The 13,010-nt window shown below is 39.5% G+C and overlaps 1 protein-coding gene across 1 annotated transcript in view; it reads right to left on the reverse strand.

The window, feature by feature from the left end:
• Nucleotides 1-1,630: 1,630 nt before the first annotated feature.
• Nucleotides 1,631-13,010, reverse strand: part of RGS20 (regulator of G protein signaling 20) — a 147,088-nt gene continuing 135,708 nt past the window's right edge. Inside the window, exons 5-6 of the mRNA XM_044658016.1 lie at nucleotides 9,001-9,235; nucleotides 1,631-1,819 (exon numbers count right to left, since the gene is read on the reverse strand). Of these exons, the coding sequence (XP_044513951.1) occupies nucleotides 1,631-1,819; nucleotides 9,001-9,235 (424 nt within the window). The remainder of the gene's footprint in view (nucleotides 1,820-9,000; nucleotides 9,236-13,010) is intronic.

Here is a 13,010-nt window from a genome sequence, read left to right on the forward strand (position 1 = left end):
CAGTTGATTCCTATAGCTATACTTTTCATATATAAAAATGATACTACTAATATTCCAGCTTTACTGTTTTCCCTTATCAGTGAAGTTGATGTTGGTCGAAGTACCTTTGTTGTAAAGGGCAAATGCAAAACATGCCTTTGGAAGAGTTTCTTTTTGGTGTGAAATATCATTCTCTGTTCAACTAATTTAATAATACCAAGTGATAAATCCCTTTTTGGTCTAGACCTATTTTTTCCTTCTGTATTAAAAAATCTCTATGTGCGAAAGCTATTCACGGATGCATAATTGCCATTCTTCTATCACTCACATTCTTGGAGAGTCATTTAGAGGTTCTAAGATGTTACTTGACTTGCCTATGTTCACACAGCCAGTATGAGGCAGAGGCAGGACACAAGTCTTCCTGACTAATCCTCCCACTCCCACTACACCACACTGTTTCTGTAGCATATCAGATAAAAGAAGAGATAATTAGGAATGTCTTTCAGATTCACTGCAGGTTAGGCAAGATTTTACTTCAAACATGTTTTAGATACATAAATATTTTCCATGCAAATCAACAAATAATTATTCCCATTTACTATGTCAACATTATTGATCTGTAGCGTAAATTGCTAGAGTTGGAAGAAAGGAGGCTGGAACAGACTCCTAATTTCATTTCAGACTCATTCAGATAAATTCCCTTCCTTCTACATACTTATGTATTTAAGAGAAAAGAGAGAAACAATGAGACAAAACCCTTGTGCTTTATTTTTTAGAGTGTAAATGTTCATATTTTGTTTTCACTTTCCAAAATAAAAATGGAAACAACCTCAGTTGAGACCATTTTTATAAACACAAATACACTATTAACTTAATGCATTCTTTATCCAAACCTTGATATTAAAATAACAGTAACTCTTTTCAACAAAAGAATTCTCTCTAAGCAGTGTGTCCCCAATCATTTTTTTGCCCACACATCTGAGATTGATCCATATCAGGGGAACACTGCTTAGACATATTGTGTATACATATATGGATATGCATACCTACATCCTAACGCGAAGGAAAATGCCTTTATTATTAGGGTCCACATCTACTAAAAGATGGCTATAAAATGTGAATTTCAGCCTATCACAGGCCAAGTGGTAATGGCACAAATGTATGCTGCATTCAGAAGTGAGAGTGCCAATGGAAGGTAGAAGTTAACAGGCCGCTACTGGAACAGCTTTTCTTTTTAGGATGGAGAGTAGCCATTGATGTAAGTCACACAAAAAGTCCGAATGTTGCTTTTCTTTTCTTTCTTTTTTTTTTTTTTTTTTAGTGATTGTATCAAGTAAATTAGATCAGAAGCCTTCTACAAGGGTAGCCTTTGCCTTTGAGAACATGCTGCTATAATTAGAAGAATAAAAATATTATCTTTGTAAAAGGACAAGCCATATTTTCCATCGTCTCTCGAGATCGGTCACTGCATTTTGGCTTGTGCTTTTAAAGCCCTCTGTAAAAAGAAAAAATGTCCATTATTAAAATATGCCTGAGTATTAAGTCAGATGAAGATACTATCATCTCTAAACTTTTTGTCCTTAGATGTGGCCCATGAGTTTATTGTTGTTGTTGATTTTGTTAATGTTAATAATAAATACATTTGAAAATCCTAGGCTTCGATGGACTTCTCAGATAAGGACTGAAGTAGGTCCTTATAAAGAGCAGAGTTCATAAATCGTGGGTATGAGTCTCTGTGCATTAAGGTATAAATTTGAAGTTGTGCATCATCGAATGTATGTTGCGATGGCTCTAGCATGTTCCTGTTGATAACTTCTCTTACTCGAGAATCCAGACTGACCTGTGGATAGAAGCAAAAGATGTCAGCATTAGGCTCTGTTCAGTTTTTCCATTTCTTATCCTGTCTCCATCCTACCCACTTTCTTTTTCCATTCTCATGTCCTTTTTGGATTAAAAAAAAAAATAAAGAATCCCTCCCTAATATCTGCAATGACAAAAACTGAAAACATTTTTATTCTCTAAAAAAATTCTTTTTAATTTTAAAAAAGGAAAATGGTATAGTCAGCATGGCACGATAGATTAAGCACTGCATTTGGAGCTAGTCCACTTAGAGGTTGATCTTTGACATTTACTAGCTTTATGACCATGGGCTTAGCCATGTTATTTGACCTCTCTGAGACTCTGGAATCTCCCAATATATGCTTCTGAGTAACAAATTGGTCACCATATGTTGGTAAAGGCAGTTTCCACACAGAGGAAATCGTAGATCCTTGGCATTCATCCAGAAGACCAAATTTTCCTTCTTTTGAGAGCCCTGAAAATTTTCCTGGAGCACCAGGATTATTAGGTTGCTCTCTCTCCAGGTGGCCGCAGAGCAACTACTTTCTGAAGTAGTAGACTGAATATTCCTGCCCGAAAGCTCATAGGCATAGTTATACCAAAGGGTAACAGTCCTGGGTATTGCTGCCAGAGACTGAAATTTGGTAGGTTCAACCAGGATCACTGAACTGCCTTCTGGGTTTCCCTGTCCTTCTCTACTTAGCTGACAGCCTGGGGTGTAGCATCATGGATGGGATGCTAGGCTTCGAGTCAGGAAGCCCTGGGTTCAAATCCTACTTGGGAGACTTACTAGTTCCATAACCCTAGACAGACTCACTTGACTTCTCTTGGCTTCAGTTTCTTCTCTCTAAAACGAGAGTTGGACTCAGCCTGTAAGGTCTGATCTAGCTCCAAATCTATGATCCTCTGAGTCATATTCCATAATATAGGCAAGGGCATGAGCCAAAGGCAACAGAAGCCTATGAGAGTTTCCAGTGTAAGCCAAAAGTTAAAAAATAAAATAAGATAAAATGTGCACTGCTCCAAAACCAGAAGAAATATGCAAGACCAAGTGGTGATTGTAGCATTATATGCATACACTGTATTTCATATGCAGTAAGTGCAAGTGTAATTAAAATTACCTTTAAATTTCAAATTATTCTTTTTTTTAACCCTTGCCTTCTGCTTAAAATTGATACTAAATATCAGTTCCAAGGCACCAGAGCAGTAAAGGTGAGGCTCCTGAGGTCAAGTGGCTTGCCCAGGGTCCCAGAGTTAGGAGGTTAGGCCAGATTTGAACCCAGGGCTTCCCATCTCCAGACTGGCTCTCTGTCAAGGCTCTTTCTGGTCAACTGTTTTCATAGTCACCAAAGAACACATTTTGCCAAACTTCTGTTTAGTAGATGCCCAGGAGACACCTTGATGTTGGCATTTTGGTAGGGCATGGAGAGCCCCCAAAGCAGCCAGAACGCTGAAGGGACTTGGAAGTTTGCCATAAAGTATTGCTCGTAGGAACTGAGGATGTTCCGCTCGAGTAAGAAAAATGTAATTGGCAGAGAGGAGGATTTGAAGGGACCTATAAAGAGAGGGATTATGTTTGATCTACATGGCCCCAAAGAGTTAATGCCGGTGGGTAAAAACTATAGGGAAGGAGATTTGGGTAGAATCGGTCAGCAAGCATTTATTAAGTGTTTGTTATGGGCAGCTGGATGGATCCAGTGCCAGCTCTGACTCATCTTCCTGAATTCATAGCAAGCCTCAGACACTTACTAGCTGTGTGACCCTGGGTAAGTCACTTCAACCCTGTTTGTCTCAGTTCTTCGTGTGTAAAAGAAGCCAGAGAAGGACATGGCAAACCATTCTGGGATCTTTGCTAAGAAAACCCCAAACAGGGTCACAAAAATTTGGACCCAACTGAAACAACTGAACAACAAAATATGCTAGATGCTAGAGATATCATCATAAACTAGTTCCTTCCCGAATTACATTTTGCTAGAAGGTACAAAATTATTAAAGAAATACTATATATGTATATCTGTATACTACACTGACAAACATACATCTATTATATACATAACATTTAAATAAACAAATATATTTATATGTATGTTATATTTATATACAATGTATATACAATGATTTGAGAGGGACACTAGAATCAAGAGAAACTAGGAAAAGCTTCTTGAAGAAGGTAGCATGTCTGGTGAACCTTCACAGGAAATAGGGATTTCAAGAGGAGGAAGAGGTAAGGAGAGAGAGCATTCCAGGCACGGGAGACAAGCCTATTCAAGGCAGGGAGATGTCACCGAATGCAATGTCATGGGAAGTAGAATGCCATGTCCTAGGAACAAGCCAGTCTTGTGTCATTAGCCTGGAGACACCAGAGCCATATTGTGAAGGAAGAAGTCAGTATCGGGAAGATTTTATTTTTATTTTTTTTTTTATTTTAAACCCTTCTGTGTGTATTGACTTATAGGTGGAAGAGTGGTAAGGGTAGGCAATAGGGGTCAAGTGACTTGCCCAGGGTCACACAGCTGGGAAGTGTCTGAGGCCGGATTTGAACCTAGGACCTCCCATCTCTAGGCCTGGCTCTCAATCCACTGAGCTACCCAGCTGCCCCTCGGGAAGATTTTAACAGACCTGCCGGAGGGTGGCAAGGGTGAGAGTGTGAGTTCTTCATGAGAAATATTCAGCAGAGACTTTCCCTTTTATCTAGGATGTTGCAAAGGAGTGCCTCATTTCCACTTGCTGTCAGATTAAATGGCCTCTGAGGTCTCTTCCAAGTCTATAGATTTATTTATGATACATGGAGAGAGACAAGAAATGGAAACAGAAAGTGCCTCTTTTCTCTCTCTTTTTTAACGTTTTCAGTCAACCAATACTTTATTTTTTTTTAATAATTTTTTTAAACCCTTAACTTCTGTATATTGGCTCCTAGGTGGAAGAGTGGTAAGGGTAGGCAATGGGAGTCAAGTGACTTGGCCAGGGTCACACATCTGGGAAGTGTCTGAAGCCAAATTTGAACCTAGGACCTCCCGTCTCTAGGCCTGACTCTCAATCCACTGAGCTACCCAGCTGCTCCCAACTAATACTTTAATTGTGAGGCACAAAGAACTCAAGGGGAAGTCTAGGAAAAAAGGAGGAGGGTAGAAACTGGAAATTCAGACTAAGCAGCCAAATACCAAATATTGGAGTAGGGGAAAGAAGAGCCAGGTAGAAAGGCAAGGAAGATCTGAAGAAACTCAATGGAGAAAGATCATTCTCATGACAGACCATAGGTTAACAGCCACAATAATTTTCTTGCTACCAACAGCATTTTAACAGGAAAGAAATGAATCCAGTTGAAACCACCAATAGAGAAAAATGCAAAAAATGCAGATAAGGTAATACACAGAGAGATGGAGAAAGGGAAGAAGAGACAGATAGAGATAGGGAGATGGAGAGGCAGACAGACAGACAGAGAGAGACACACAGAGGGAGACCGAGACAGAAAGAGAGAGAGAGAGCATTTGGAACTCTAAAATTTTTTTAAAGTGTTAAAAATGATTTTATGTGTAATTTAGAAAAAGAAGATAAAAATTTCAAAAATGATATTATGAGGCAATACAGTGAGCATATGTCCTCACGAAACACAGATTTGAATCCTGGCTCACACACTTACTAGTAGTGTGACCATGAGCAAAACAGGCAATCTCTCTGAGCTTCGATTTCCTTATTTGTAAAAATGGAGATGATTTTCATAATATCTGTGTCACAGGTGTGTAAGAAAGGTGCTTTATAAAACCCAAATCCAATGTACATAAGAATTACTATTATTATAATAAAGTGTAAATCCTGGGTGTCAGGGCCCTCATTTGAGATCTCCTTGACAAGGTGATTTCCTCATTCATAAAATTAGTGAGGAGGGGGCAGCTGGGTGGTTCAGTGCATGGAGAGCCAGGCCTGTGGATGGGAGGTCCTGAGTACAAATCTGGCCTCAGATACTTCCTAGCTGTGTGACCCTGGGCAAGTCACTTCACCTGTTTGCCTCAGTTTCCTCAACTATAAAATGATCAGGAGAAGGAAGTGGCCAGCAATTCCAGTATCTCTGCCAAGAAAAGCCCACATGGGATCATGAAGAGTCAGACACAACTGAAATGACCAACACATGTATTCTTGGGATGAAGCACAGAACCTCAACTGTAGCAAGCACTTAGTAAAGGCTTATGCTTATTGTCTCAGGTTTCTCATCTGAAAAATGGGGATGAAGGGTTGCACTTGATGACCCCTAAGATCCCTTCAAACTCTGATTCTGTGGTCCTGTGTCCATCTAGCCCAACCTATACATTAATAGGAATTTCTTCTAAATCACATGAGACATCTATCTGGCCTTTGAAGAGCAAAAGGGAAACCCCCTCCTTCACAATGTAGCTTATTTAACGTCTGAAGTGTTCTCATGGTTAGGAATTTTTTCCTTACGTAGAGCCTAAATTTGCCGACTTTGAACTTCCTTCTCTTGCTCCTGGTTCTGCTCTCTGGCTCGAAGCAGAAGTCTAATTCTTTTTCTGTGTTTCTCCATTTCGAATTATTGTGTTCTATTGTGTGTTCCCTTTCTAGAGTTTTTGACGAGGTGAAGAAATTCTACATCTTAGAACCTTAGGACAGAGAAAGAATTCTTGGACAACGCTCCATCACTGATGCAATAGGAGCAATAGCTGATGACCCATAAGGGACACAACCACGATATGAGAAGGCCTACCCGTGCTGTGTGGACTGTGCTCTTATGGCAGAAAGGGATTGACTGGAGGGAACTTGAGTGCTTTTCCCTTTCAGGATAGCTCTGAGTCCTAGGCTCATACTATAAATCTGGAAGAGGCTATAGGTCCCTGAGGGGTGGTGGTGGGGTTCACTAGGAGATAGGAATTTTGTTTTGTCTCTTTCAGATGTTTCTCCCTTGGGAGGGGCTCCAATCTCAGGTAGCACCATAAATGTGATGAACCATTGAATGGGGAAGGAGAATTATCTTGTCTGTTTGAGTCCTTTGTGTTTTTTATTTTTCTTTTGGGTAAAATAAAGCCTGCTTTATATTATATTTCATGTGTAGTTAGCCTGACTGCTTATATGAAAGCTGAGACTTAGATATGAGCCAAATTCTTATTTTCCCACAACTCCCGGTGGTATATATGTATTTAAGCTATGGACCTGGGAGAAATCACCGAGCTTTTGTTCTGGGTCATGGGTTTTATAGCATATACACATTTTATACATAGATTTTATAACAATGTTTGGGGATCTTTAAAAGGAAAAGGGAGTCGCAGGAAGAGGAGGCATTCATCGGAGCATGTAGAGAGGGCAGAGGAGCCCATCTGAAGCATTTAGGATCATAGATTTAGAGCTGGAAAGGAACTTAGTTATCTAGTCCATTCCCCTCTTTTTACCTTCATCTGAACCCCAGAGAAATCAAGTGACTGACTTAAGGTCATACTCTTACATAATCATTTATATAATGATTTCAATTTTCTAAAATGCTTTACATTCACTCTTTCATTTGATATTCGCCACAAGCCTATGGAGTAGGTACTATTACTATCCATTTTACACATGAAGAAACCGAGGCTTAGAGAAATTAAATTGACTCGTCTAGGGTCACTTAGCTATTAAGTAGGCAGAATTCAAACTCAGTCCTTTGTTCTTTCTACCAAAAATGATGAACTAGTTTTCAAGCTTGTATCTTTGAGAAAAGATGTTTATATTTGGAAAAATAAAATTTTATGCATCATAATTAATGGAGCAATTACTTTTATTAATAAATAATGATAAAATCAGATATTTGTAATCATGCTCCTGGCAATCTAATGCCAAGAAATGACTCCAGCGTTATAAACCTGGTCTTTAAAAAACAACCACCATCACCAAATGGGAAACAGCAAGTGGGAAACATGTTTGACAATCAGAAAATGCACACTCAAAAAAAAAACCCTTACATTTATATTGTGCTTCAGAGTTTATAAAATTCTTTCTTCATAACACTCTTATATGGCAGGTAGTGCAAGTATCATAACTATCGCTTTACAAATGAGAAGGCTGAAATAAATTTAAAATGACTGGCCCTAGGTTTCACAGGTAGTGAGTCTTCAAACTAGAATTAGAATTTGGAATGTCTAATTCTTCAATATGGTCCCTTCTCACTATGCCGTGCTACTTCTCAATGGGAAAATGATGTATCAGTAACGTACTGAAGATAAATCATCTGTAAATTGCAAAACACAATACTGCAATTCTATAGTGTCTCTCATATTAAAAATCTCTAACAAAATGTTGTAGCAATAGTCTCATAATTGTGATAACATTATAAATTGTCAATAATGCTTTAGGAAAATCTTTATGGAATTATGATTTTTCCATAGAAAATATAATTATCAGGATTAAAGTTTACTACACACAATGGCAAAATGAAAATGACCTTTGGAATTAAAAAGAACAACAACAATTTTATTAGTGCCATATCAGTAGGAAAGAGAGAATTTATTTTAAAGACATTTTGAGCTTAGTAGTTCTTAGTTCTAGTAGTAGGGCAAGTGCACTAAGACTGAATATCCACACTAAGTCTGGCAACAGTATGAAGCCCCAGGGAGCAGAGAATCATCAGACTGCATAAGGGAAGATGAATCATCCCAGGTCAGAAATTTCTATGTTAATTGCAGTGAGACTGGACTCTTGAGTAGTCATTATATCTAATCTGGGCTGGTGGGGAGAGACAGACACAGAGACAGAGACAGAGAGAGATAAGAAGAGAAAGAGGGAGGGAAGGAGGAAGGGGAAAAGGGAGAGAGAGGGAAGAGAAAGAAAGAAGAAAGAAAGAAAGAAAGAAAGAAAGAAAGAAAGAAAGAAAGAAAGAAAGAAAGAAAGAAAGAAAGAAAGAAAGAAAGAAAGGAGGAAGGGAGGGAGGAGAGAAAGAGAGAGAAGGAAGGAAGGAAAGGGAAAGAAGGAAGGAGAGAAAGAAAAAAAGAAAGGAAGAAAGACCTGTTAGGATGAATTTACTTGGACCTAAAGATAGAAATTGTAAATATCCTCCAAAATACTGGACTGAGGTGTAGGATTGGACTTCTAATGTCAGAATAATAGAAGTATACATGCCTAAATAATTAAAGGGAGTGATGTTATCAAATTGACACTTTTGATATAGTTAAACTAATAGAAATAGTCTAGGGAATTGTTTCCTACCTCTTTAGGAGAAAGAATGGAAATATAATCTTCATATATCAGTCTTGCTTTCTCTTCTATAACGCTTTTGTTGGCCTCCTGTTTCAGTTCCTCACAGGCCAACCAAAAGAGCATATTTTCTTCACTGAATTCTGTTCGGAGAAATTCCCGAAAAATATTTCTTCCTGCTGGAGTGATCATTAACTTGTCAAAGGACTGAGCCCAGGCATTCACCTCTTCCAGAGTAGGAGTAGGGCTTAGGAGAGACCCCATCAAAAAAAAAGGAGAGAGGAGAAGAAGTTAGTAACTGTTAATCTTAATTCTACTGTTAGAAACAATCTTTACCACCTTCTTCCTTCTAACAGAAAGAAAATATGTGTGCATAAGAAGGGGAAAGCCTATTAATCAGAATTTCTCTCATCCTTGGGCAATCATTGTACCTTTTTTTTTTTTTTTTAAATTTTAAACCCTTAACTTCTGTGTATTGACTTATAGGTGGAAGAGTGGTAAGGGTAGGCAATGGGGGTCAAGTGACTGGCCCAGGGTCACACAGCTGGGAAATGTCTGAGGCCAGATTTGAACCTAGGACCTCCCATCTCTAGGCCTGACTCTCAATCCACTGAGCTACCCAGCTGCCCAATCATTGTACTTTTAATATGTTGTTTCCTTAGCATCTGAATTAGCTGTTTAGGTATGGCTAAAATGTCTACAATCCAAAGTTGCTGGATTATTGTTCAGAAACAGATGTTTTGAGCATTAAGTACAACCTTAAAAAAAAGGGGGAAATGAATCTGGTAGTTTTAAATATCATACATTTCTAGTTACTTCTACTTTTTCTCATTCATTCTATTTCTCATATATTTGTGAACACTAGAGCAAATAGTATCTAAGTCTCATATTTGAAACAAAATTTACCTTTATATATGAAACTATAATTCTTAACAAACATTCTATTGGCTCTCTTAAAATGTCTTTTCCCCACTATACCTATGTTTTAGACTTTTATAATTGGAATTTGGCAGCTAAGAAGTGCCATGGATAGAATATTGGATTTGCCATCAGGAAGCATTGATTTTGAATTCTGCCTCAGACACTTAGTAGCCATGTAATCCTGATTATCCAAACTTTTCCTAGCCCCACTTTGCTCATCTGTAAAGCTCACTTCCTAAGGTTGTTATGAGGATCAATGTAAAGCACAGTTTAAATTAGTGATTACATTTGATATCAGTATAAATTTTGTGTAATTAGAATTTTGTACCCCAGGACTCCATTTCCCAGAGCCCCATTTTCATACTTACATTATGCCCTTACATTTAAGAGATAAAGTTTCTGTAACCCTGCCCCTCTCTCTCTTCTCTTGGGTATGCGGTCGGGAAAAACTGCTCTTTACTCAGGCTTTACTTTTCCTCTATTTCAAGTGATTATTAATAAATCTTATATAATACTTGGAGTTATTGGATATTAATTTTCATCTTACAATTTGCTGCTAAGGAAAAAAAAGAATAATAGGACGTAAAAGTCAATTGATTGGAAAACCAGATATTTTTTTTTTCAGTCCAGAGGTTTGTAGATGCTGAGGATAGAGTCTAGCCAAGAATAAAATTTGTAGAACGGGGCAGCTGGGTAGCTCAGTGGAGTGAGAGTCAGGCCTAGAGACAGGAGGTCCTAGGTTCAAACCCGGCCTCAGCCACTTCCCAGCTGTGTGACCCTGGGCAAGTCACTTGACCCCCATTGCCCACCCTTACCACTCTTCCACCTATGAGACAATACACCGAAGTACAAGGGTTTAAAAAAAAATTTGTAGAACATTCAGATCCCAGGGGCTAGAAGAGAGTGAGACTGGGCACCAGGGTAGAGAAGAGATCACAAGGGATCCCTAAATTAATGCATGGTGCAGGAACAGGTGCCATCTGGCAGCTCTGTGGCTCATTCCCCAGATCTGGGTCACAGATCCAGGGCAGAAAGGATGGGAACAGTCCCAGAGGAGTGGTTGATAGTCCCTGGTTATGTACTGAATAAGGAATAAATTCTAGAAGCAAACTGTAGCTGTGTGGCTCTTATCTCAAGAGCAGAGTGAAGAAATTGTTTTTACACTATAGACCAGGTATAAACGTAAAAGGGAATGTCTGGAGGGGAGCCTGCAGTTCAGTTGATCTGAACCCACAGAGCCTCTCAGCAGGCTTATAATGGCTGAGCCCAGCAGCAGTATACTGAAACTCCCAACCAGGAACAAGCCAACAGACCCAAACCTGGATCAGAGACTTGCTGAGTTCAGACCAGGAGGATAGTGAATGGATGCCATTCTAGATCATAACACTTTAGAAGCACTGAAAAGTTGTAGGCTCTTAGCATGAGTTGTGAAAGCAGCTTAAAGATATAAGAGGGGGCAGCTGGGTAGCTCAGTGGAGTGAGAGTCAGGCCTAGAGACAGGAAGTCCTAGGTTCAAACCCGGCCTCAGCCACTTCCCAGCTGTGTGACCCTGGGCAAGTCACTTGACCCCCATTGCCCACCCTTACCAATCTTCCACCTATGAGACAATACACCGAAGTACAAGGGTTTAAAAAAAAATGTAAAAAAAAAAAAAAAGATATAAGAGAACTGAAGCTCAGGCCAGACATTCCCTACCCCCACCCCCATTCCCTAGAAGTGCAGAAAGCCCAATACTAACAAAAGTTCAAACTAAAGAAGTAGGCTGAAAGAATAAATAAAGAAAGAAATACCATAAAGAGCTATTATGATGACAGGGATGCTCAAGACCCAAATCCAGATGAAGAGAATATCTCAAAAACATCTATAAGCATAGCCTGAAAAAAAAAGGGTAGCTTGGACAGAAATTCAACAAGAATTCCTGGGAGAGTTAAAGCAAGAAAAACAAAACAAAAAAAAAGAACTGATTTTAAAAATCAGATGAGAACATGAAAAAATGGGAAAGGAAAGGAGACCAATGGAAGAAATATAAGAAAAGTGTATTGACAATATAGAACAAGAGGCACAAAAACCTTCCCCAAGAAATTAACTCCTTAAAAATTTGAATTAACAACATGGAATCCAATGACTCCATGAAACATGAAGAAATAAGAAAACAAAGTCAAAAGACTGAAAAAAAATAAAAGAAACTACAAGGTATCTTATAGTAAAACCAACTGATCAGGAAAACAGATCATTAAAAAGAGATAACTTAAGAATTATTGGATTACTTAAAAAGACCCTAGACAACATGTTTCAAAAATTCATAAAAACTACCCAGATCTCTTAGAAACAGAAGGCAAAGTAGAAATGGAATGAATTAACCTCCTGAAGGAAACCCTCAAAATGAAAACTCCCAGGGCTTCCGGGTTAAGATGGCGGCAGAGTAAGAAGCAGCTCTTAACCTCTCCTGACCGAAACATACAAAACTCCTCAAGGGGACATAAAAACAAGTCCAGACGAACGGAGGAACCCCACAACAGGGCACAGCGTGGAAGGTACGTGGAATCGAGACATTTCCAGGCTAAAAAGGGCTCTCACTCACTCAATCGCGAGCTGAGCAACCGCCCCACCCCCACCCCCTCCACACTCACCTATAGCTCCGAACCCAGCTAAAAAGAAATAGAGCAAGTTTGGGGCACCCATCAAGTCATCAGCAGCTCCGGGACCTGTTCCTGACAGCAGCAAGACTTAGGACCCCATTAAGTCAAAAAAACACGCGAAATCTGAGCGCGCGCGCCGGAGCAGGACGCTGGGCGCGCAGAGTGCCGGCTGAGTAGAGGCGTGGGTGGAGGCAGAACTAAGCCTAAGTGGGGAACCAGTGCAGACGGGTATACGACTGTAGAAGCAGCGCCCTGAGACTTGTAAAGAAACCTCCAGCAGAGGAACAAGCAAGAGGGCCCACCAGGGGGCTTGACCTTGGAAAAAACCAGAATTCAGACCTCAGGAGCCAATAGATTGGGAACAGACACTGAGCCCGAGGATAAAGCTGAGAAGCTGCTGGGCTAATGATGGCTACTCAGCATCAGGAGGTTCAGAAGAGAAAGAATAATAACAAAAAGAAG

Source organism: Gracilinanus agilis, chromosome 1, assembly GCF_016433145.1.
Source record: "Gracilinanus agilis isolate LMUSP501 chromosome 1, AgileGrace, whole genome shotgun sequence".
NCBI lineage: Eukaryota > Metazoa > Chordata > Mammalia > Didelphimorphia > Didelphidae > Gracilinanus > Gracilinanus agilis.